We start from the raw sequence: 24,814 nt of genomic DNA on the forward strand, positions 1-24,814 counted from the left end.
AAGACTATAACAACATACAAATTGCATATGATGTGATCGCTGGTAGCTTATAGTTGCATGAGACTGCGAAGTGTCTGGTAGGAATTGATGCTACAGCTGGGTTTTAAAGAATAAGTAAATGTTTGCTAGAAAACAAACGTAAGGTAGTGATAGCAAATGGATAGGCATATAAGTAGAATTCTACTGGAGGAATCTGGAAAACAGAACAGAACTGTAAAAGACAGAGTGAAATGATGAAGATTGAGACATAGTGCAGGACCATGGCTGCAAGGGATTTGAGGTGTATTGAAATTGGGAATGAAAAGGCAAAAGAGGCAGCCCGGGTGGCTCAGCGGTTTAGCGCCGCCTTCAGCCCAGGGCGTGATCCTGGAGACCGGGGATCCAGTCCCACGTCAGGTTCCCTGCTTGGAGCCTGCTTCTCCCTCTGCCTGTGTCTCTGCTTCTCTCTCTCTCTCTCTCTCTGTCTCTCATGAATAAATAAATAAGATATATTTTTTAAAAAGACAAAAGAGGGAAAGAAAAAATCTTGGATCACGAAAGTAGACTTAGGGAATGCAGGGACTCTATCAAACATAACATTTGTATCATAGGAGTCCCAGCAGAATAAGAGAGAGAAAAGGGGGCAGAAGGTTTATTTGAGGAAATTACACTGAAAACTTCCCTAATCTGGGGAAGAAAAGATATCCAAGTCCAGGAAGCACAGAGAACTCTCATCAAAATCAACTTTGAGAGGGAAAGAAAGACCAAAAGTGACAAATACTAGGAAGAGATGGAGAAAATCTCCAGAAACAACAAAACAAGTAATAAAATGGCACTAAATTCATATCTGTCAATCATTAATCTGAATGTAAATAGACTAAATGCACCAATCAATAGACATAGGGTGTCAGATCAGATAAAAAAAACAAGACCCATCTATATGCTGCCTACAAGAGACTCATTTTAGACCTAAAGACACCTACAAATGAGAGTGAGGGTATAGAGAGATACCTACTATGCAAACGGGATGTTAAAAGAAAGCTGGAATAGCAATTCTTATATCAGACAAACTAGGTTTTAAACCAAGGTCTGTAACAAGGGATGAAGAAGGGTACTATATCATAATAAAGGGGTCTAACCAACAAGAAGATCTAATGATTGTGAGAACCACCAAATATAGTAAACAATAACAAGCATAAAGGAACTCATTGGTAATAGTACATTAATAGTAGAGGACTTTAAAAGTCCACTTCCACCAATGGACAGATCATCTAAGCAGATAATCAACAAGGAAACAATGACTGTGAATGACATACTGGACCAGACAAACTTAAAAGATACAGTCAGAACATTTCATACTAAAGCAGCAAAATATACATTCTTTTCAAGTACACATGGGACATTCTCTAGAATAGATCACGTACTAGATCACAAATCAGGACTCAACAGGTACAAAAAGACTGAGATCACACCATGCATATTTTCTGACCACAAGGCTATGAAGTTTGAAGCCAACCACAAGGAAAAAATTGGAAGGACACCCTATAAAAGAATGAATGGGCCAACCAGGACATTAAAGAAGAAATAAAGAAATATAAGGAAAAAAATGAAAATGAAAATATGATGGTCTGAAACCTCCGGGATGCAGCAAAAATAGTCATAAGGGGAAAGTCCATAGCAATACAGGCCTACCTCAAGAAGCAAGAAAAATCTCAAATAACCTTACACTTAAGGGAGCTAGAAAAAGAACAACAAATGAAACCTAAAGCCAGCAGAAGGGAAGTAGTAAAGATTAGAACAGAAATCATTGATACAGAAACAAAAAAAATTATAGTAGAACAGATCAATGAAACCAGGAGCTAGTTCTTTGAAAAAATTAATAAAACTGATAAACCACTAACCAGATTTATCAAAAAAAAAAAGAAAAAAGAAAAAGAAAAAGGACTCAAGTAAATAAAATTACAAATGAAAGAAGAGAGATCACAACAAACACCACAGAAATACAATTATAAAAGAATATTATGAAAAATTATATGCCACCAAACTGAGCAATCTGGAAGAAATGGATAAGTTCCAAGAAACATATAGCTACCAAAACTGAAACAGGAAGAAATAGAAAACTTGAACAGACCAATAACCAGCAAAATAATTGAATCAGTAATCAAAAATTTTCTAACAGACAAAAATTTAGAGTCAGATGGTTTCCCAGGGGAATTCTACAAAACAGTTAAAGAAGAGTTAATACCTATTCTTCTCAAATTACTCCAAAAAATAGAAAAGGAAGGAAAACTTCCAAATTCATTCTGTGAGACCGGCATTACCCCAGATCCAAAACCAAACAGAGATCACAAAAAAAGAGAACTGCAGGACAATATCTCTGATGAATATGGACATAAAAATTCTCAACAAAATACTAGAAATCAAATCCAACAGTACATTAAAAGAATAATTCACTGGGATCAAGTGGGGTTTATTCCTGGGTGGCCAGAGTTCAATATTTGCAAATCAATCAACATGATACACCACATTAATAAAAGAAAGGATAAGAACCATATGATCCTTTCAATAGATGCAGAAAAAGCATTTGACAAACTACAACATCCATTCTTCATAAAAACCCTCAACAAAGTGGGGATAGTAGGAACATATCTCATCATAATAAAAGACATATATGAAAAACTCACAGGTAATATCATCCTCAATGGGGAAAAACTGATACCTTTTCCTCTATGATCAGAAGCAAGAGAAACATCCACTCGCAAACATCACTGTTATTTTACATAATACTGGAAGTTCTAGCCTCAGCAATCAGACAACAAAAAGAAACAAAAGGCATCTTATTGGCAAGGAAGAAGTCAAATTTTCACTATTTGCAGATGACAAGGTAATCTATGTAGAAAACCTGAAAGACTTCACAAAAAATTGCTAGAACTGATACATGAATTCAGCACAGTTGCAAGATACAAAATCAATGTACAGAATTCAGTTGCATTTTGATACACTAATAATGAAGCAATAGAAAGAGAAATTTAAAAATCGATCCTATTTATAAACATACCCAAAACCATAAGATACCTAGGAATAAACCTAACCAAAGAGGTAAGAGATCTGTACCCTAAAAACTATACAACACTCATGAAAGAAATTAAAAATGACACAAGAAACAGAAAATATTCCATGCTCATGGAAGGAAAGAACAAATATTTGTTAAAAAGTCTATACTACCGAAAGCCATCTACACATTTAATGCAATCTCTGTTAAAATAACACCAGCATTTTTACAGCTAGAACAAACAATCCCAAAATTTGTATGGAACCACAAAAGACTTGAATAGCCAAAGCAATCTTAAAAAAGCAAAGCAAAGCTGGAGTCATCACCATTCTGGATTTCAAGCTGTATTAAAGCTGTAGTGATCAAAACAATATGGTCCTGGCACAGAAAAAGACACATAGATCAATGGGACAGAATAGAAAACTCAGAAATGGACCCACAACTATATGGTCAACTAATCTTCGACAAATTCTCTTCAAGAAATGGTGTTGGGAAAATGGGACAGCAACATGTAGAAGAATAAAACTGGACCACTTTCTTACACTGTACACAAAAACAAATTCAAAATGGATAAAAGACCTAAATGTGAAACAGGAAACCATCAAAATCCTAGAGAACACAGGCAGCAACCTCTTTGACATTGGCTATAACTGCTTCTTAATGGACATGTCTCTGGAGGAAAGGGAAACAAAAGCAAAAATGAACCATCGGGACTTCATCAAGATAAAAAGCTTCTGCACAGCACAAGAAACAATCAACAAAACTAAAAAGCAACCTACAGAATGGGAGAAGATATACAGAAATGACATATCTGATAAAGAGTTAGTATCTAAAATCTATACAGAACTTATAAAATTTAGTACCCCCCCAAACCCAAATAATCCAGTTTAAAAATGGGCAGAAGACATAAATAGACATTTTTCCAAAGAAGACATCCAGATGGCTAAGGCACATGGGAAGATATTCAACATCACTCATCATCAGGAAAATACAAATCAAATCTCCAATGAGATACCACCTTACATTTGTCAGAATGGCTAATTGTAACGACACAGGAAAGTAGAAATGTTGGCCAGGATGCAGAGAGGGGAACCCTCTTACCTGCTGGTGGGAATGCAAACTGGTACATCTTCTTTGGAAAACAGTATGGAAGGTCTTCAAAAAATTAAAAATAGAATTATCTGATAACCCAGGAACTGCACTAGTAGGTATTTACCCAAAAGAGGCAAAAATACTGATTTGAAGGGATGCACCATAATGTTTCTAGCAGTACTATCAACAATAGCCAAATTATGGTAAGAGGCCAAATGTCCGCTAAGTGATGAATGGATAAAGTAGTTGTGGCATATATATATATGGTATATATATGCCATATATATATATATACATAGTATATATTCCATTATATATGGAATATATGGCTCAGTAGTATATATTCCTTTATATATAATTCCATTATATAATATATAATAGTGATAATATATGTTATTTATATATATATAATGGAATATTACTATATGTGTGTGTGTATAATGGAATATTACTGAGCCATAAAAAAGAATGAAATTTTGCCACTTGCCATGACATGGACGGAGGTAGAGAGTAATAAGCTAAGTGAAACAAGTCAGTGAGAGAAAGACAAATACCATACAATTTTCCTCATATGTGGAATTTCTGAAATGTGACAGATGAACATAGGGGGAAAGAAGAGATATAGGTAAACCATAGAACAGACATCTAACTATAGAGAACAAACTGAGGGTCGCTGGAGAGGAGGTGGGGAGGGGGATGGACTAAATGTGTGATGGGGATTAAGGAGGGCAGTTGTGATGAGCAAATGGTGTTGTGATGAATCACTAAATCCTACATCTGAAACTAATATTATACTGTATGTTAACCAACTGGAATTTAAATAAAAACTGGGAAGAGAAAAAAAACAACAGGGGGAGTGTGAAAATTAATCTGAGAGATCTGGGGAGTTATTAAAGAATTCTCATCATAGCACTAACCTAACGTGGTCACATTTGTTTTTAGAAAGATATTTCTGGCAGCAACTTGGAGGGCAGTTTGGAGTGAACAGAAAGGAATATTATTTTGGAAATCACGGAAATACTGGCAATGAAGAATGGTGGCATATTCTTAGGCAGTGTCAGAGGCAGAATCAGATAAGCATAAAAATTAAAGAGCCAGATTCTATACCGCTTCGTTACGGACTGGATAGGGTAAGGAAGGACTAGTGCATCTTCCGCAAGATGAATTGACCAAATGTCCTCCTTCTGAATGTACCCTCTGCCCTTTCTGTTTAGCTCCCTCCTTCTCCACCCTGGAGTCACCCAGAGCAGTGCTTCTCCAGGTGTGGTCCTCAGATGAGCAGCATTAGTATCACCAGGGAATTTGTTATAAATACCTCTCCCGCCAACTACTGGATGAGAAACTTAGAGCAGGGTCCAGCGATCTGTGTTCTAAGTCCTTCTGGCAATTCTGATGCACACAAAAGAGTTTGACAATCACTGCCCCCGGGCATCTGAGCTTTCAAGGCTGTTCACTGCGTTCTGAGTGTCACTTACCACCTGCAACCTTGCACTGACCACTTCCTCCTGGTGTAGGTATCTTATTTCTCTACTGGAGTACTAAACTCTGAATGTCAGAACTCTTGTCTTCAGCACTTTTTTATCTTTACCATGAAGCCCAGCACTGCATACATTGTGCCTTCTCAAAAGCTGTGCCAAATGCACTCCACAGCCAGCCAAAATAAAATCATTTCCTTCCTATTCATTCGAGGACTTTTCTGCTTACCCAACCCGTTGTGTCTGATAACATACATTCCTTCTTTTTCTTAAGCCAGTTTCCCAGTCCTCATTGTTCATCTTGATACTCTTTCCTATCTTTACTCTTGCACTTACACCAAGATAGTGTATTTCCAGTGGAACATTTCTGGACAGAATTGTGCCTTTACGTACAGAAATAATAATTTGATTTTTAGTAAGGTGTACGGAATGAAATACTTTAAATCCTCACTTTTAAGTCAGTATATAAGTTGGAACTTATATACAAAGTTGAAGGCACAACAATCCCTTATTGTTAGGGAAAGTGGAATTTCAGGTTGTTCTTATATAAGGTTCTGCACTATATGGAACCAAAATAGCTATGTAGAGGAGATAAAACCCTACAAAGGTTCAACTGGCATTTTTGTTCTTTCTCCAGAACACATGTAGAAGTACTCGCTTATTTTACTACGTAAGGCAGTATTGTAAGAAGTTTTGATTCATTTTTTTAAAATAAAGAAATTCTTTCTTTCATTTCTCCAAAAACAATATCTCTAGTTCTATGCTTATGTAATAATAATGATCATATAATAATAAATAATAAAAATAGTACCTAATAACAAGAATTTAATGAACAATATAGGATGCTATTTTAGATTTGTGATTTCACTTAATCTCCATAACAACACTGAGCTATTTTTTCATTTCAAGATAAGAAAACTGAGAGTTAAAGTAGTTAACTACTCTTCTAGAAAGACACAGAAATTGATTGTGCTGTGCCTGGACTGTCAGCCTGTTTGCTCTGAATCTTGGCACCTGTCTTATAGGAAAGAGAATGGCATTGCAGAAAAGGATTCCAACTAATTTACGGCACGTCTCTGGTTCTCCCTTTACTGCTAAGTAAAATAATGGAGTTAGGTCAGATGATCAAGAAGGTTCCTTTTTAGTCTGATATTCTATGTTTCAAATCTATGAAATAAAGTCAACCAAAATGTCTCAGAATACAGCATCCTATTTAAACTTATGCAATTGATCTTATTATTAAAATAAATTTTTCCATTAAAATGGAAGTCCCCTATCTAGAAGACCAATCAGTCAGAAGCCTTGATTCATCTGTCCTTATTCAGAAAGTAATCAGATAGCATTTTGAACTCCTACAAAATTCATAGCTTATGTGCAGAAGAGATGTGCAGAAATGACAAAGTGGAAAGTAAAAGGTATCCTAAGATAGGGTAAGCATTTATTCTATAGGTTTTCCAAAGGAGAAACAATTATTTGAGTAACTGCAGAAGAAAAAAGGGAGGTTGAAAGTAAAGCCCAAAGAGCATGTGGATTCGGACTTGAAAGGTTAAAGCATTCGAATACTCTTAAGACATTAAAATTGCATAATTACATATTGGGTTACTCACAGTAAATATCAAAGATTGCTTGTTCAGACTGAACTGTTTTCTGGCCAGATGGTCCATAATACGTCACAGAGCAGGTAAATGGCATTTGTATGTCAGCCTTGGTTGCCTTGTACTCCAGGGATGAAGTCATGGTATACAGCTGAGTTACCGGGTCCATTTGCTTTTTAAAAATTAAGACTACCACTGAAGAAAATAAGAATACTAATGATAGCATTTTTCATTGGAAAATCACAATCCTTAGTTAAATGTCACAACACCTTGAGAAGTGGTTTTGTCCTTCTTACTGTATTTAACAGGAGGGAAAATTGACATGTACTGAGGTAGAATGTCTTTTCTAAACCATGAAATCAGAGACATAGACAGAAATAGAATCCTGGAATCCTATCTCCCACTCACTTTAATTAACTTCTAGAATATGCCATATACAGAAATAATTTTTCTCTGCTCTTGATTCCTCTGCACAAGGACTAAAATGATGTTTTTAAAAAAATCACTTAATGACTTAATGGTTACTTAAAGGAACAAAGCATAGAGCCATAGATCAAAGAGGGCATCGCATTTAGATGCAGGACAGTCTAAGGAATGCCAGGACAAGAGAAAGTCAGAATAGGTCATCTGAATTTACTGCCCACTTCATACCCACCTCCTTCAAGGGGTTGCAGCACTTTTCCATTCCTGTACCATGTGATGTTGCCGTCTGGATAACTGTCTTTTGAAATGCAGTCTCCCAACTGCAAAATGAAGAGAAAATGTGGACACCTTGGTTCCGTCAGTGGTTGTCAATTTGAAAGATTTGGACTCCTCAGGGGGTGCAGTTGCTCCAAAGGTTTCCTGGCCCTTTCATTACCCAAGCATTGACTGTGGACTGAATACGTGGTCTCTTGCATTAAAAACAATGTCTTGTACTTAAAATTATGGTCTTGCTCACTTAAAAATATGCAAGAGATGCTGCCACTATTAATAAAATCACATTTGTTTAAAAGCATTACCAAATTCTTTTTGACATTATTCATTTTTAACATTAACTAAATAACATAACTACATTACGCTGGCGATTGCCATGGTTCACAGATCTCAGCATGCAAGAATCATAATGGTGGTAAGGCTGCCTCTCCGGTTTCATAACATACACATTTTAGATACATATACCTACCAAATCTACAATTCCCACCGCTTTTCTTCAAATGTGTTATAACTTCAATATTGGCATGTTCAAATAATATTACGCAGTAAAATTTAATCTGATTCAAAAAACTTTTAACTTGTTTGCATTCTTTTTTATCCACAAAGGAAAATTAAGTTATTTTACTTGGTGAAAATAAGATTATTAGACAATCGATGTACCCAAATATAAACTCCAGCTTTGTTCCCTCTTGATGCAGCCTTTCTTCACACCTCTTAATGTGATTGTTCAAATTTGACCTTCTCACATCTTTATTTCAACTTTTCAATAGTTTAATCTGCCAAGAGGATAAAGTCGAAACTCCCTCCGTGACATAAGGCTTGTCATAATCCAGCTTCTCTATTTACTTCTCCAAATTTATCTTTTACTGCAGTCTCTTGCCTCCCGTCTTACCACACAAAGTTCCAGCAACGCAAATAATGTGATGTTTCTTAAAAATGCCATTCTCCTTCACATCATATTATTTCATGCTGTCGGAAAGTCTTTCTATCCTTGGTTCAGAGAAAACTTACTCATCTTTCATGACTCCATTTAACATTCAGTTCATTCAAACAGGGAAGACTTATGCTTTTCTCCTTCCTCTCCTCTCTTCTCCCTTCAGAAATGACTAAATCTTCCTCTGTGTTCCCACTCTAACTTGGGCAGACTTTCCGATTGGCATCTGCAACACTGTCAGCTCTACAAGAGCAAAGTCTATCTTATTTGTCCTGGCATCTGAGGCTAAGAGAAGACATTTAACATTAAGCCAAGTGAAGGCAATAAATCAAAAAAAAAAAAAAAAAAGTTCTCACCTTTTTTAGCTGCTCTGTTTCGAGAAAAGGTGCTTTGCTTACAATTTCAGGTTTGGATGGTTGCTCTAAAGTTAAGCAGAGAAAAGTTTTAAGTACACATGAAGGAACAAAAGGACATTTGTCATTTGGATTATAGAAAAATAATTCATTTATTCAAAGCAGTAAAATAAAGAACACATTCCCATATAATCTGTGATTAAGAAATCTGGTTAGCCCTCTCCCTCCAAATATTTGCTTTATTATATTAAATGCTATTTTAAATGCTTATTACTCCTTTGTAGAAAATATTGGTAATGTGTTCTGAAAGCTTTCTAAGCAGTGAATATGGATTTGATAATGAAACAGAGGTTAAAATGCTAAATATAAATATTATTTTCAATTGATTATCATGTGTACTTTCTACCTACATACAACTTCAGCTACTTAAATGAAGAAATGAATCCACAAGGGGTACTTATTAAAAGCATAAATTTCTGAGCCTCCTCTGGCCAGAGGCAAAATCTCCAGGGTAAGTCCTATAAATCTACTTTTTAAAACAAGTTCCCTACAAGATTTTCAGGCACACTGAAATGTAAGAATCACAGCTCTGAAATCGTGGTGACTAAAAGGAGTTAAGGGAAATAGAAGCTCAATTTTTCTGTGTATCACAAACCTTATTGTTTAAGGTGAAGTCATATTATGAAACTATAAATGTAGGGAGAACCTTCAAATTTGGGACTGAGATAATGGGCAGAAGCATTTCAAATATAGGAAGTTCTGTAAGCATCCATTTTAAGAGAGTCTTCAGGGAGAACTGGTTAAAAATCTCAGCAACAAGGTATTATTCAAACTTATTTTAAGTTATTTATTCTTCACTGTTAGTTATCTATCACTGACGGATTTTTTACTTTTTAATTAGTTCTAACAATTGGTCCCCAGAAAATGGATATTGCCTCTTGGTCATTGATTTTTGTGGATCTCATGGAGCAAAACTATTCTATTCTCATATAAACAAATAAAGACAATCAGTTATTCTTTCATTCATAGTCTCATTGTTTACGAGCTCCAATACCGTTAATTTTTATTACCAAACTAGACTAAATTGGCTTTTATATAATTATTACTCAATTTGGAATTCCATTATCAGATGCATTGCCTACCCAGACCATTATAGAAAATAAGGATGAAGACAGAAAGGTTTTGGAATAACGAAATGGCTATCACCAAGACTGTAAGCAAAAAATATGTAAACTTCTTCATGTTACTACTGAGAGTCAGTCTCCCTTTTGCAATTGTTTTATATGAGAAATTGGAACAATGAATAATAATAGTAAAGCCTCCTATGTGTTCAACTTATACCCTTTAATTATAGGAGAGCCTACTTACTATTAATTCTAGAAACATAATTCTAATTCAATTTTCACAAGATGGATTATTAGAAAATAATTATATATATATTTAGAAAAATATACAGATTGGAAACAAAACACAAGAAAGATAGAAAAATGAAATATAGAAGAATAGAAAAGTATAATAGAGACAATTACATTAACACAAACAAGAAGTGACACCTGATTGACTGTTAGATGTGACCAAAAAATTATTAAAAACTGACCCAAAAAATCAAAATAAACAGCAATTTCTGGGAAACATATGGTGGGGGACTAAAGCCTTCACGTATCAGTAAGCACTAGTGTTATCATAAATTTAATGTAATGCCATTAATGTTCACAATTACAACTCTGAATTATTGATGAAACATTAAATTCTGTTCTGAATTTATGTTTTAAGACCAATATCTAAAACATTTGAGAGATGTATCCAAAATATTTAAACAAAATGAAAATCCTTGGTGCTTAAGTAAGTGAGCCAAAGTTCTCTGGGAACTAAAATCAAGTATTTTGTGATACCTTTCTGAGAGCATCAGACAGGTAAGGTATTAAATTAATTTATGTGGTCAATCAAGAGTCAAAATTAACAAGAGAAAAAGAACAAATGGGTTTGTGTTTCCCCTTCAGTAGCATCTATGCCTAGAATATAAAAAGAGATTTAAAGAGTCATCTGAAAAAATTGAGGCTCTTTTTTTTTTTTTTTTAAATAATTGAAGCTTTTAATACAAAATGTAGGTGGGCAGTGTTGCTAAGTTGCATTAGTTTCTAGTTCACCATAACCATATACCAAAATAGTTGGGTACATACTTCCTCTTCTGTAGAATATATATATTCCTCTGCTTTGTAAACCTTATGATGTATCATCAGTGAATATAAGATCATAAATGCTCAGTGTGTAACAAATGTTGGTCCTTTACACATGGCTTTATATATGTTTCTTCCATAAATACTTTCCAAAATTTATACTTCTTTCAATAAAAATGAAACTTTGGAAAACCCAGAAACCTGCTGAAAGAATGCTTAAAGTTTAGGCCTCTTTACACTGTAACTCATCTTTTTATTAGAAGAGAATCACAGTGGGTATTGTGGAAGTAATGGTAATACCTATTGCAATTCTTTGAGTTCTTTTCCCCCAAACTTTTGTTTCAAATCCACAAGATATTTGTATGTAATTTTCTCTTATATTAGTTTGCAACAATCAATGGGTATTAGTTGGAGGACCATAAAAGAGGACACGTACTATTTTAGCAAAATTGCATATCGATTCTAAAGTGCTTAAAAAAAAACTTTACATGAATTATGCCTTAATATAATTCAGGGATTCATAACCAAGCATAGAATTGAAAGGAAAAGTCATACCATTTATTTGCATTATGAAAATAATTTTGTCAAGCCAGCTGAGGATGAAGAGATGAGGGCAAAATTGCTCTTTATCACCCACAATGTACAGTGTATTACCAAAACCACGCACAGGATAGTTCAATTTGATATGAGAGGAAGGCAAGAAAAGGTACTGGTTACACTGATTCATGAATGCTCCTCTCAGTATTTTGTCAGTCATTACCTTGTATAAATTCCGATGTATTTTAAGTAAACAACGGTTGACATGGAATCATAGTTTATTTTCCTCATAAGAAAGGTATTTTTTTATATCAAAAGAATAAAAAGAAAATCTATTATGTAGGTCTCATTTGTTAAATAGGTCATTTTCTGCTTCCTTGATTAAAAAAAAAAAAATCCTTCCAGGTTGATTAACTTTCATTGGGAAGGTGAGCGGAAGGATGCTCAGTTCTTACAAAACATTGAGAACAGTGTCCAAATGGAAGCTCTAACATAAGGGTGTGAAGTCAACCAGCATTGCCCATCACTCAGGGAAGAACTGGTCCCAACGTACACTGACTGTGTCACAGGAACAGACTTCCTTTTAACGTCACAGACACTAGAACACAAGAGGATTTACAGATTAGCTCTAGACTGTGGTTTTCAAACGCTTTTTAAGAGCTGGGGCCGTTCTCCCCTTTTGTCTCCCCCTGAATGAATTATTGTGAAAAAACTTCAAAATATATCAGGTGAGTGGAATGCTAGCTAACAGAAGCAGTGCCCCTCTTCAGTAGCTCCTCAAGAGGATCCTAGGAACATGGTAGGAAAACCACCCTCCAATTCGAAGCACTTATTTTACTGTTGAGAGAAGAAGCTCCAGACTAGTAAACTTCCCCAAGGTCAGAAATTAGCAGCAGGGATAACAGAGCCAGGTCTTCTGATGACCAGTGAGTGGTTTTTCTGTTACAGCACTGACAGCCAGCTGGCAATCTGGGAACCCATTTGAGCTCTGAAACCTTTGCACAATGACTGGAATAAATCTTAGGGAACTTTAAAGGCTTTACTGTTGCTTCTGAATATTTTTATTAACTTCCAATGTACACTAAATGCAAACACAGTTTAATTCTGATGTCATTCAATGACTTTTTTTTTTTTTAAGCTGTACTTGTGGCAATAAAGAATGTGACTTATTTGAATCTGGGTGGCTTTGTGGGCATGACTATCGTATCTGAGGTATAGTTTAAAGCTAAACAAACCTACACCAGAGGTAACAGAGTCATCAGTCATGGCCTCCAGTTTGAATAAAAACAGTATGAGTTTGCCCATGAGGATGGCACTCTGCAGCAAGCTGATCTGGGATTAGCTCACGTCAACCATACTCGATTCTGTAGTACACAGTGCGTGTTGCTAGGTGATTCGACAGAAGGAAACAGAGGACTGATTGATGAGCCTAGTAACTCTTAAGTGACTGCAATATACACATGCACAGAATAAAAGTCTCCCTGTCACAGCTGCTGTTTGCTTCACAAAATGTGGCCCAGAGTAAATTCATTATTATTTTTTTTTAAAGTAAAGCCCCTATATGCTCTTGCAAACACTTTCCTTATCATGAGCTGTGCTGTTCATTTAATTGGACTTGGAGGGTCCCACGGTTTCTAGTATAAAATGCTTTTCGAGAGTGTGTAACTTGTCTATTTGAATTCTCCCTGGCCCGGAGCCTGGAATGCAAATTCTGTTTCTGAGAATCACTTTGTTTTCAACAATATTCAAAAGAGAAGGGGGTCGGGGGTGCTGCCAGTATGTGGGGTGTGAGTTGTTTTCAAAATCATAGAAATCCCCTGTATTCCAAAATAGCTTACAAATTTTTATCAAAGTAGACCAACTGTATTTTTGGTTTTTTTTTTTTTTTTTGCTTTTTTTCAGATTGCTGTATGGTGTTTTCTTGAAGTGTATCCTGAAAATTGTCACAAATGACTCTTCTGAAGGAAACAACCTGGATTTTCTAAACTTTATGGGAGACTAGCATGATATTTGATAATTTTAACACAGTGAAAAAGAAACCTGACAATGACAAATCAATACAACCTTTGGGGTGCTATGACTTAATCTCTACCTACTGTCTTACATTCTTGTTGCATACTTAAATTTATGACATCATGGCCTAATTTAAAAAATTGTTTTGGTTGTTCTCTTTACAAAAAGTGTCCCTAAGAGTGCACTATCCATCTTCCCAATAACATCAAAGTGAAATGAAAGAAAGAAAGAAAAAAAAATGGTGCATTGGTAAATAAAGGATACAGATTATTTGGAGTATTTAATGGAAGGCATGACTGGCAAACACTTGGAATTTGGTGTGATTCATAAAATGATTGAGAAGGGTGGATAGTTTCTGGAAAGTGCCTTCTAAGCTGAAAGGTAATCAGCTGAAACATGTAATATGCTTTTACAAGGTTCTTCTGGAGAACAAAGGTTTCCTTTGACAGCACAAGCATTCTTTGAATCCATGTCATGAGCCCATAGGAGCTTTGAAATCTATATAAATACTTAAGGGAAAGTTCCACTTAGTTGCATAGGCTATTACAAGAGAAATGGGGAAAATCCATGGTTGTTTGCTATAGTAGCCCTCTGGGCTTCTTTCTTCCCTATTTATTTTAATAATTTCTAGGTGCTACCAAGTTATCAGAAAGCAGAGGGAAAAAATTGAAAAGTGAGACCTTCTTCCCTAGTTAAAAAAGACTAGCATTCTGAAACTGTTGAGACCTATTTTTTTCTCCCTATAATTTCTAATATATTATGATGTAACATGAGGTGGGGATTTTTTTATTTGAATATTAAAAGATAAAATGTATTAATTAGAACTTCTCAAGTCATTCATTAGCATAGCTCTTTGCACAGTAACATTAACTATATGTTATCATTGGCAAAGTAACTTTGCCATAATGACTACAGTAATTACTCCTAGCTTCTGCTACTGACTTCTCTTCTTCTAACCCTACTCTACTTTTTCCCCTTGATGTATTTCACACACACATTCAGGGTATGGTGATTTTTTTTAATTGGGGGCAATTTCCTAAACCAACTGAACACTTTGAAGAAGGCCGGGATATAAATGTGTGTGCATGTGTGCACGTGTGTGTGTATATGTACACATGCACACACACACACATAAAAAGCTTAGATTTCTCTGTCATAAGATGGTTTGGATTTGCCTGTATTTTATTGTTGTTATAATCAAACTATTAATTTTATATGGTTCAGCCTAATACATCTGTATGCACGACATGCCTGACTACATGTATGTATCACCTAGCTATGTGTATATCACAGAATATTTATTTGCACATGCCAGTGAAAGTGAAAGAACACCTGCCAGGTTTCACTTAGACATACTTCTTATCACAGGACATTTTACCCAACAAAACAACAGAGAATATTCTTTTAGTTCCTTGCTGCAAAACTCCTATTTGAATTGCGGGGGTTTGTTTTCCTCACTGACAGCATGCATGAGCGGAGTGAAGATGGTTAGAAGTCCTCTTATAGGAACGCCTGCTGTGGAGACACTCCAGAGCGTTCACTCTTCTTTCTACAGAACATTTTCTAGTACCAGCCATCAATCCCACTTAGCAGTTAGACTGCAGACTACTTACTGAACACCTTGACTATTGTAGGTGCCTCAAACACGTTGTCCTCGGTTACTAGCATGCACACAAATCTCTTTTCATCACTGATCCTTGCATTACTGATAGACAAAGTGTAGTTTTCTGAGAGGCTCAATCTGTCTTTGTATTCTGGTACATCGTCGTACTGCACACTTTTCTTTGTAGAGGACCTGAAGGCAATAAATACTGGGGAGCCATCGGGCTTTTCCTAAAAATTAAAATAACAATACATTTTAAAAACAAGCATATTCAGATGTTTCAGGATCACATCCAGAATAAATAAATAAAATTTCTTGGCCATATTCTTCCACCAATATTTATAGTTCTGTCCAAAAAGAATTAATTTTGGATATGAGCCCCATATAAATCTTTGGTTACAGAAAATTACTCTTCATAAGAGGAGAGGCTGTAAGTTCTTTTACAGGTATCAGGTCAAATATGTGAAAATGGAAAGACAGTAGCTTTGGAATCTGAACTTTTCTTGCATCCCAAGGACAGAATCAGTGACTGTTCTGAAACCAACAAGGGCTGGCATTGTAGCTAATTTAAAAGAAAAAAAAATAGATGAAAACGCACACCGAGATGCACAAAGTGATATTCAGCTAACCATCACAGCAAGCATATGCGTGGGCTGCAAATTCTCATTTGGAAATCCTGGGCAGTTATCTTTTGCATATTCATTACTTTAATTCACATACTTTAAATGTCCACACCTTTCAGTTTCAGCCAAAACTGACATAGCTGACCTTTACTCGTAACATAATTTAATGCGTCTTCGTGGAGGAACAGTATTTGCCCTTGTGAAACAATCATGTCCATTAAGCAACAGAATCAGATTAATCACTAAAATCCATAGTTTTGCTATCTGAGTCATAAAACATAGCTCAAAGAGCTTTCATATAAAAACTTATTATCAAAATAAAATATAATCTGGTATGAACAATTTTGCCAAGAGCCTGAGACATATAATTCATCTCTTCCTTTGCTCCCACAAAAATTCTCTTAGCTAATAAGCAATTTAATCTAAAATAAGAGCCAGTCCCTCTTCTACTTACCTCACAAGGCCTTTGAGAAAATAAAATATGATAAAACATTTTAAAATGTGTGGCAAGTTTCAAGGGGCCATGGGGAGTTACATTTCAAAAATTATTAAGGTTTATTACTGTTCATGTCACCACCAAATTCATATGTCAAAGCCCTAACCCTCAGTGTGGTGATATTTGGAGGCGGTGCCTCTGAGAGGTAATTAGGTTTAGATGAGGTACTGGGATGATGCCCTTATGATGGGTTTAGAACCTTTATAGGAAGAGGGAGAGAGGTCTCTCTTTCTCTCCATGAAAACACAGGTCATGTGAGCACATAGCAAAATGGCAGCTGTCTAAAAATCAGGAGAAGGATGCTCACAAAGAGCCAAACCTGTCACCACTTTGATCTTGGCCTTTCCAGCCTCCAGAACTCTTGAGAACTGAAGAGATGTTTTTGGAGCCTCCTAGTCTATGGTATTTTGTCATAGAACCACAAGTCAAGACGATTACTGAGCTAATTTTAGGGTCCAAAAGTTTTAGTTGGTTGAGTATCTGAATACATCAATAGGATTCTTCTTAATTTTCTAAATTTTTTCACAGGTTTACAATGCAAATCCTTGCTCTCAATCATCCTTTCACTGTGAGAAGTATGTTAAACGAGTCCCTTAGATTTCTGTTTTCAGACCCTTAAACAATAAATAACAGTTATTAAATTTTGAGCACGTAACCATATGCCAGGTACTTTCGTTGGGTTTTCCTTATAGTAACTGATTTAACACTCCTAATGAGCCCCTAAGTTAGAGTTGTAATATGAGATCCTTTTACATATTAGGCTGTAGGGACAGAATTGGTTAAATAAATTGTCCAAGGTCCAGCTAGTGTATCTTGGCAGGGCAAATGTTGAAGCTCTGCAGTCTGGCTCCATTATGGCTTCACTCTACCACTCTTGGTAGCTGTTAGTTGCCCCATCCTTGCTCTGTATTTACCCCCTTTCAATCTTTCCAAACTTACCATTTGCCTTTCAGCTTTCATTAAATTCGAGCTTCTATACTATGTCTGCAAATTGACATAGAGCACATGGTACTTCAAATGTATCTCATCAGTTTATCGCTGAAGCTTTTTGCTTAATTAAGAATTTGAAAATTGCCGTTATTGTTTCCACTACTACCGTATCAATTCAGTTTAGGTGAAAATTATTCCCTGGATTATCATCAGGAATGTCTATGATCACAAGGTTTTCACCATCTGTGTTCCATTCATTTTGGCAGTAAGTTCGACTCAACAGGTGAAGCAGGTGGTGGTCTCACTTGGAGTTTTAGGGGTGTGATTAGCTTTTGTCCTCAGAGCCTTAACTTCCACTTTTATAGTAAATCAGAAATAGTTCAAAATTCCCAAAGTGCACTAGATATCAGGAGGAGAGTGCAGGCGACTGCTGCACCACCTCACCTGCTTCCTCTATCTACCTTCACATGACCTTCGCACAAGCAGGAGTATTTAGGGCCCCAGAGCTGTAACAAGGGCCATGTGCTAAGCACTAGGTCAATATTCCGCTATCAACTACTTCATGTAACCCTCACAATACTGAGGGAAGATTCTTTTTATCACTTCCTTTTATAGATGAGAAAATGGAGATTCCTTCACTTGTCCAGCATCCCATAGCAAGTATAGAGTAGAACATGTTGATCTGACTTAAAAACCCATATTTTGTTTTTTGGTGGTTTTTTTCTTTTTCCCATTTCATTTTATCTATTTATTTTTTTTTATTGAAGTTCGATTTGCCAACATATAGTGTAACACCCAGTGCTCATTCCATCAATATTTTGAAGGATTGCATTCTACGCTCTCCTCAGATGAAACCTTACACACATTTCCTGAAGTGTGTTTTCCATTTTGTCCTTGCAGATATTTGAGAGAAAAAGTTGGGTGATTAAAAAAAAAAACAAAACTATGAAATGAATCAAGCATAGAGAATTCACAATACATCTTAGTGTACGAAAGGCTCTGAGAAGTGCTGTGCTAATGAAAGTTTTCAAAAAGTATCTATCAGATTTTTTTTTCCTATTCAAAACCCTTTTTTTAAAATTTTCCTTTTCAAAGACCTTTTAATAATTTCAAGGAACTTGGGAAAAACTGCCATTGGATTCAAGGAAGCCTACGTCTACTTTAAGCTTGCAAACTCCCATGAGTCTCATGCAATTGAGCATTGGGAAACCATGCCACACAGACAACTTTTGTTAGTTTCTGTAATTAAATTGAAACATTTTCTTGGTCAATGTTACCTATCCAACCCATATCCATCTACCTGGGTATCTACCCTCCATTTCCAGACCCATCTGTGTCTCAATACCTGAGAAAGTATGATTTGCTCTCTGCAAGAAATGAGTAAAATGAAGAATGTTAAATGTAAAAAGGATCTGAGACATCAATACAGTTCTAAGACAACACTAGAAACAAGCTTCTAACGCTAAAGACAAATTACCAATGAATATCTATCTGGGGGTGTATTTTGCCTCTGAAACAGCCACACCAAACAGAACATGAGTATGTGGAGAAAGGCTGCCATTGTCCACTCAGCTCTGTTCTACACACCCCTGATTTTTCTCTGGAACTTTACCTTTTCCTCTGCCTCTAACATTGAAGGTTAAATCTTTCAGAATAATGTGATCTAAGAATTACATGTTTATTGGCTTTATTTTAAAAGAGTACTTCGCATATAAGACTTAGGAATTACTCTTTTGAGATATTCAACACATAATTCTACCTTCCTACATGTGTACCCATAGTTGAATATTGGCATTATGTTGATTTGAAATTTACATTTACTCACAGAAGAAATATTATCTAAAAATTTTTAAATAAATAAATAAATAAATAAATAAATAAATAAATAAATAAACTACAGGTAATCAGCCAAGTCAAAGTAGGTCACACTTACATATTTCCATTTGCCGAACATGAGATTCTGAGGTACATCGAGTCGGCAAGGCATGATAATGGTATCTCCATACGCTGAGTTTACAGTATACCATCCAAGGCCTTTAGGGAAAAAAGAGAGAGAGAGAGAGAGAGAGAGAGATGTTAAGTGTTTTCTTAAAATAACTAAGCAAATAACTTCAGTTCAGGATGTGTGCCTTTTTTTTTTTAATTTTATTTATTTATTAATGAGAGACACACAGAGAAGGAGGCAGAGACACAGGGACAGGGAGAAGCAGGTTCCATGCAGGGAGCCCGATGTGGGACTTGAACCTGGGACCCAGGGATCATGCTCTGAGCCGAACGCAGACGCCCAACCACTGAGCCACCCAGGCGCCTCAGGATGTGTGCCTTAATGAATATTATCTATTATAATTTCATTTTAAATGGCTACAAAAAGTATGAACCTAGAACATGTTTCCTATTTAAATATCAACAACTCTTCTTTAGCTACCAAGCCTTTGAATGCCACACACTTCAAATTTATAGACCCTCAGGTTTACCAGGGAAGAGACAAGTGTGTGTTGCAAAGGAATAGAGTGGAATCTGAAAGTGTATTTTCTTCCTAACCACATATGACATAGAAAAAAATATATACTACATGTCATAGACATATGGGACCACACGAAGATTAACATACTTAAGTTTCTCAAAACTAGCTTTAAATATATGTGTTTTTCATTCTGGAAAAATGTTTTAAAACTACTAAAAAATAAGCTAATACACATAAGACCACAACTAAATTTTAATTATAAGTAGGAACATGGCTTATTTTATAGTAGCAATGCTTAATATATTAGTGTTCATTTTAATTAGGCATAAAACATTAACAAGATGGGAATCTGTAGTATACATATGCAACATACTAATAAAATCTGAATATATTGATGACATTTAAAAAATTCAGGTGTTTAATCTGACAATAGTACTTAGGAAACGTCTCAGATATTTTAGGATATGTCATTATTGGGTACAGAATATGATCATGCCGGCTAATTGTATTTGAAACTGTAGAGGGGGAAAACAAGATATTTTGTCCAGCAGGTGGTGCTGAAGTGCAAAGCTAAGGCCATTTACACATAAATACCATTTTATGACTTTCTGAGGAAACAAGACAGTGGACACCAGCTTTCACTGTTACCCATCAATCACAATGCGGAGGAAAACTTGATACAGGGATAAAAATCATTAACCTTGGTAAAGGACAAAAAGGTAATAAAATTCCTATTTTAAAATTCTGTCAACTGAGGAAGGTCCTTCCCTTTATTTATTTTTTTTTTTAATTTTTATTTATTTATGATAGTCACAGAGAGAGAGAGAGAGAGAGAGGCAGAGACACAGGCAGAGGGAGAAGCAGGCTCCATGCACCGGGAGCCTGATGTGGGATTCGATCCCAGGTCTCCAGGATCGCGCCCTGGGCCAAAGGCAGGCGCCAAACCGCTGCGCCACCCAGGGATCCCGGTCCTTCCCTTTAAAAGCAATTTTTGCCCCAGTGAACGAAATCATTACAAGAAACACAACCTTCATGTAAATATGCCACAGAACAACTAATTTCCAGCACTTTTTAACATTGTTAAAATAAGAAATGCAAAGTATAAGTCATGATAATGTGATTTTCACTTGCTATTGGAGACAAGTGGTTTACCAAAACTGTTTATTGTATGTTCATTGTTATAATAAAAAATTACCTCCATAATTTTTAAAATGTTTAGTGTTTCCATTAACTGTAACTTTAATTCCTTTTAACTTCAAACCATTGCAGGGGAAAAGAGTGTAAATGAAGGCACGGACTCCTTAGCCTTGTTAAAATACAAACTGTGACAGCTTAGATATGTGGTTGCAGATATGCAAATTAATGATAATTAAGAAATCACATTGTTTCTCAACACAGTATTTGTTCTTTTCACAATACTTTGTATCCTAAATGTGGAACTTTTATTGTGTACTTTAAGCTCTGTTCATGCACTATACCCATGCAGGTATGCCAAACCAAGAAAACAATTTTCTGATTTAATGTTTTGTTTTTTCACCAGTATGTAACAAGTCACTTGAATATGTAATGCCTCTAAGATGATATGGGTCTATACTTGAATTATGGCAGGACATGCCCCTCTAATTACCTGCTGTCACTTGCAAAAGCACACCTTCTCTAGACAATCGGCGGTGCTCCCATGGTTGGTCAGGGAGTGAAAACAGTTTACAGACCTTAGGTACCAAGGAGGGGAAGCCCTTGCCAGATGTAGAGGGAAAACAAGAAAATTCTTTTTGCAAAAAATGTAATTATTTGCTATTTCTTACAGGCCATTTTTCTTTTCTCTTCCCTATAGAACTTTAATGTGCTATATAGATACCAAATTTTGTAATAGATTTTAAAGCTACAGGAATTTCAAATACATCATATGGTATTAGCATAATGGAAGTGCAACTACAAGAGGGAAGGGACCATATATTATCTTTGTATTCCCAGGGGCAATGTCTGGCATCAAACAGGAATCGTATTGGATTTCTCACTTGAATGTTCTGAAGTCCTTTCCATTTTGGTTATTAGGTTATTAAATTAACATCTTTGAAAAATCAGAGAGGAGTTGGTAACATTGGGAAACTTTGGGAATTCTTATTCCTACCACATACTCTAATAAGGCTGTCCTACATTGTCTTTGATATGCAGAGAACGTGGACTTGTGCTGGCAGGGCAGTTGTTTTTGAAGAGAAACACAAAACAAACATTTTTATAAGAGTTCATGGATGAAACTACAGATGAGAATATTCCTTTATTATTAATTTCAGGCGAAATTAAGGATTATTTTTGCTCTGTGGTTTGCAAATGATAATGTGAAATGCCTTTTTTCCTTACTATGATGACTACAAAGCAAAGGGTTGTTTTGAAAAGTATTTGAGAATTCGTGAGGTAGGTCTTTTAATGACAGCTTGATATCCCAAATTAGCCAGGACAGGACTCTTTAGAGCATAAGAAACCTAAGGGAAATAAGACACGTGACAAGCATGAAGGCAGTAGGTAAAAGGCCACCAATTATGGACAGAAGCTCTGTTAGGACACAAGATGATTCTCAGTTGGATTGCATTAGGGGCACAGCTATGATGATTTTAGAAATAATTTTCAAGTTTGCTCTAGTCATCAACTTTCTCCTTCTCTAAGAGTACACCAACTCCCAGGTTCATCTGATAGAAAGACTAAAGGCTTGAATCCGTGGGAGAGGTAATATACCTAACCCTGAAGAGATAAAGTGGCTACAAAAACCACTGTGATTTGGTGATGAATTAGCATCCCGATTTCTACAAATGTCTCAGTCTTTGAGATGAAGTGCCAATGAGTCCCAAAGTACCTGTCAACACAAATGGTTCTGTTTATACTTTCCATAGAAGCAAAAGATTCTATCTTTGATTTGCCAAGTCTGAATTGAATTTAGCTCCCTAAAAAATTCCCCTGCCATTTTCTCTCTGCAATATTAGTTGGTTACATTATTCATGGTTTTGTAGCCCAGAGATTATTGGACACTATTGCAAATATAGAACGCCGATGATGTCCTTCCTCAAAGAAGCAGCTAAATATAAAATATAGAAGGAATGAGTGTGTGCAAAAGGGTGTGCATTCCTGTGTGTTAGGTGTTATAGCCATGTGTATGTATATATCATAAGATACTTTGGACTGGGCTATAAACCTTCTGTATTATTATGTTCTATAAATGTAAGGTATTATCATGAATTTTTAATATTAGTGTTGATATCAAAATGTCCTGACACAAAATAAAATGCAAAAACATGTTACACTTGAGAAGCAGTGTATAATTAAGAATTTTTTAAATGAAGAGTTATTAACTAAAGATAAAGAACAGTAGAACTAAAAAGGTTGCACAGGAGAATTCAATAAAAAACACAATGGGGAAAGCATAGCATAAGAAAAATTTCTTAGCTCGACAATTCTGACATATAGAATCTCAGACAAGTGATCATAAATACAATATAGTTATGGTTATGCATTTTGTACAGCAAATAATGTAAGGAGGCCCTGAAATAGACTCTAGTATAATTTCGAAATTAGGTGAACATAGTTTATTTCTAACTGAACTAATAAAAATGTAATAATTGTGCCCATATTAGTGAGATAAACTTTTTCCATACAAACTAATCCTTAAAGACTATCAAAGTTCAGAGTAATGGTTCTCTCTTCATCGCTGATATATAGACATCTGAGTGGAGGCATCTTAAAATTCAGAACCTGCCACTATGTTTCATGCAGAGCAGTAAGTAATATAGAAAATAGGGTGAGAATTAAAGAGACTATTTTTACATGCTGTATTTTAGCGTGGTTAATTATTTTTTATTGCACTGATACTTCAATAGCATCATCACCCTTAAAAGCATTGTTTTGAGCTCTGTAGCTCTGTTAGGTGCCATAGAAGGGTTATTCACAATCACAACAGCCACAGAACTTATGAAATAAGAACTAAATTACAGTTCTACAGAAATTCTAGAGAAATTTATTTGTGCAGATGAAACGTTGGGGAGGAAGCAAGTAGAAATGAGAAAGCTAACCATAGAAATTACTTTCATGCTTATTTGACTAATTTTGACAGTAACCATGCTGGTGTCCCTACATGCTCTATTAATGAATTAAGATATATACAACTCTAATTAAGCACATAAATATTTTGTAATATCAGTTCATAGCAGTGTTTCTCAACCTCATCACTATTGACATTTTGGCTGAATAAATCTTTATCGTGGGGGGCTGTCCTGTGCGTTGTAAGATGTTTAACAGCATCCTCACCTCTGCCCACTGGTTTTTCTATCTACTAGCACTCTCCACCCCGGTTATGGCAATAAGAAATCTCTAAACAGGACAAATGTTCCCTGGAAGGGAAAATTGCCTACCGAACTCCCATCTAGTTGAAAACCACTAGTTTAGATCTTCAACTATTGGTTCTTTGTTCAATAAAACTGGTTAGCTTTAAAGAGATCATTGTTGTAAAGTAGAATCTTAGTATAGGAGCAAATACTCAGTATGAGTAGAGGGATGGAGGCAGAAGTAGCACATAATAGCACTTAGCTAGTATCCACTTTGTTTTCCTCACAGAAACATCTTATATGACATTAAACTTCGATAGGGAGATTGATTCTTGACCCTGGGGATTTAAGATCCAATCTCTTCACAGAGGTTACAAAAAAAATATTCTGTGTTAGCAAATCTTTTGTGTGTGTGTGTGTGTTAGCAAATCTACTTCATGTACCATCAAGCACAAATCATACATACTGTAAATGTTATCTAA

General features: G+C 35.6%; 1 protein-coding gene across 4 annotated transcripts in view; it reads right to left on the reverse strand.

Annotated features, from left to right (window-relative positions):
- ALCAM (activated leukocyte cell adhesion molecule) overlaps window positions 1-24,814 on the reverse strand; it is a 211,876-nt gene that overhangs the window by 38,492 nt on the left and 148,570 nt on the right. For all 4 annotated transcript variants that reach the window (XM_072812481.1, XM_072812479.1, XM_072812480.1 and 1 more), the window contains exons 2-6: window positions 19,489-19,589; window positions 15,517-15,736; window positions 9,180-9,244; window positions 7,849-7,936; window positions 7,206-7,388 (exon numbers count right to left, since the gene is read on the reverse strand). In XM_072812481.1, coding sequence (XP_072668582.1) covers window positions 7,206-7,388; window positions 7,849-7,936; window positions 9,180-9,244; window positions 15,517-15,736; window positions 19,489-19,589 — 657 coding nt within the window. The remainder of the gene's footprint in view (window positions 1-7,205; window positions 7,389-7,848; window positions 7,937-9,179; window positions 9,245-15,516; window positions 15,737-19,488; window positions 19,590-24,814) is intronic.

This window comes from Canis lupus, chromosome 35, assembly GCF_048164855.1.
Source record: "Canis lupus baileyi chromosome 35, mCanLup2.hap1, whole genome shotgun sequence".
Taxonomy (NCBI): domain Eukaryota; kingdom Metazoa; phylum Chordata; class Mammalia; order Carnivora; family Canidae; genus Canis; species Canis lupus.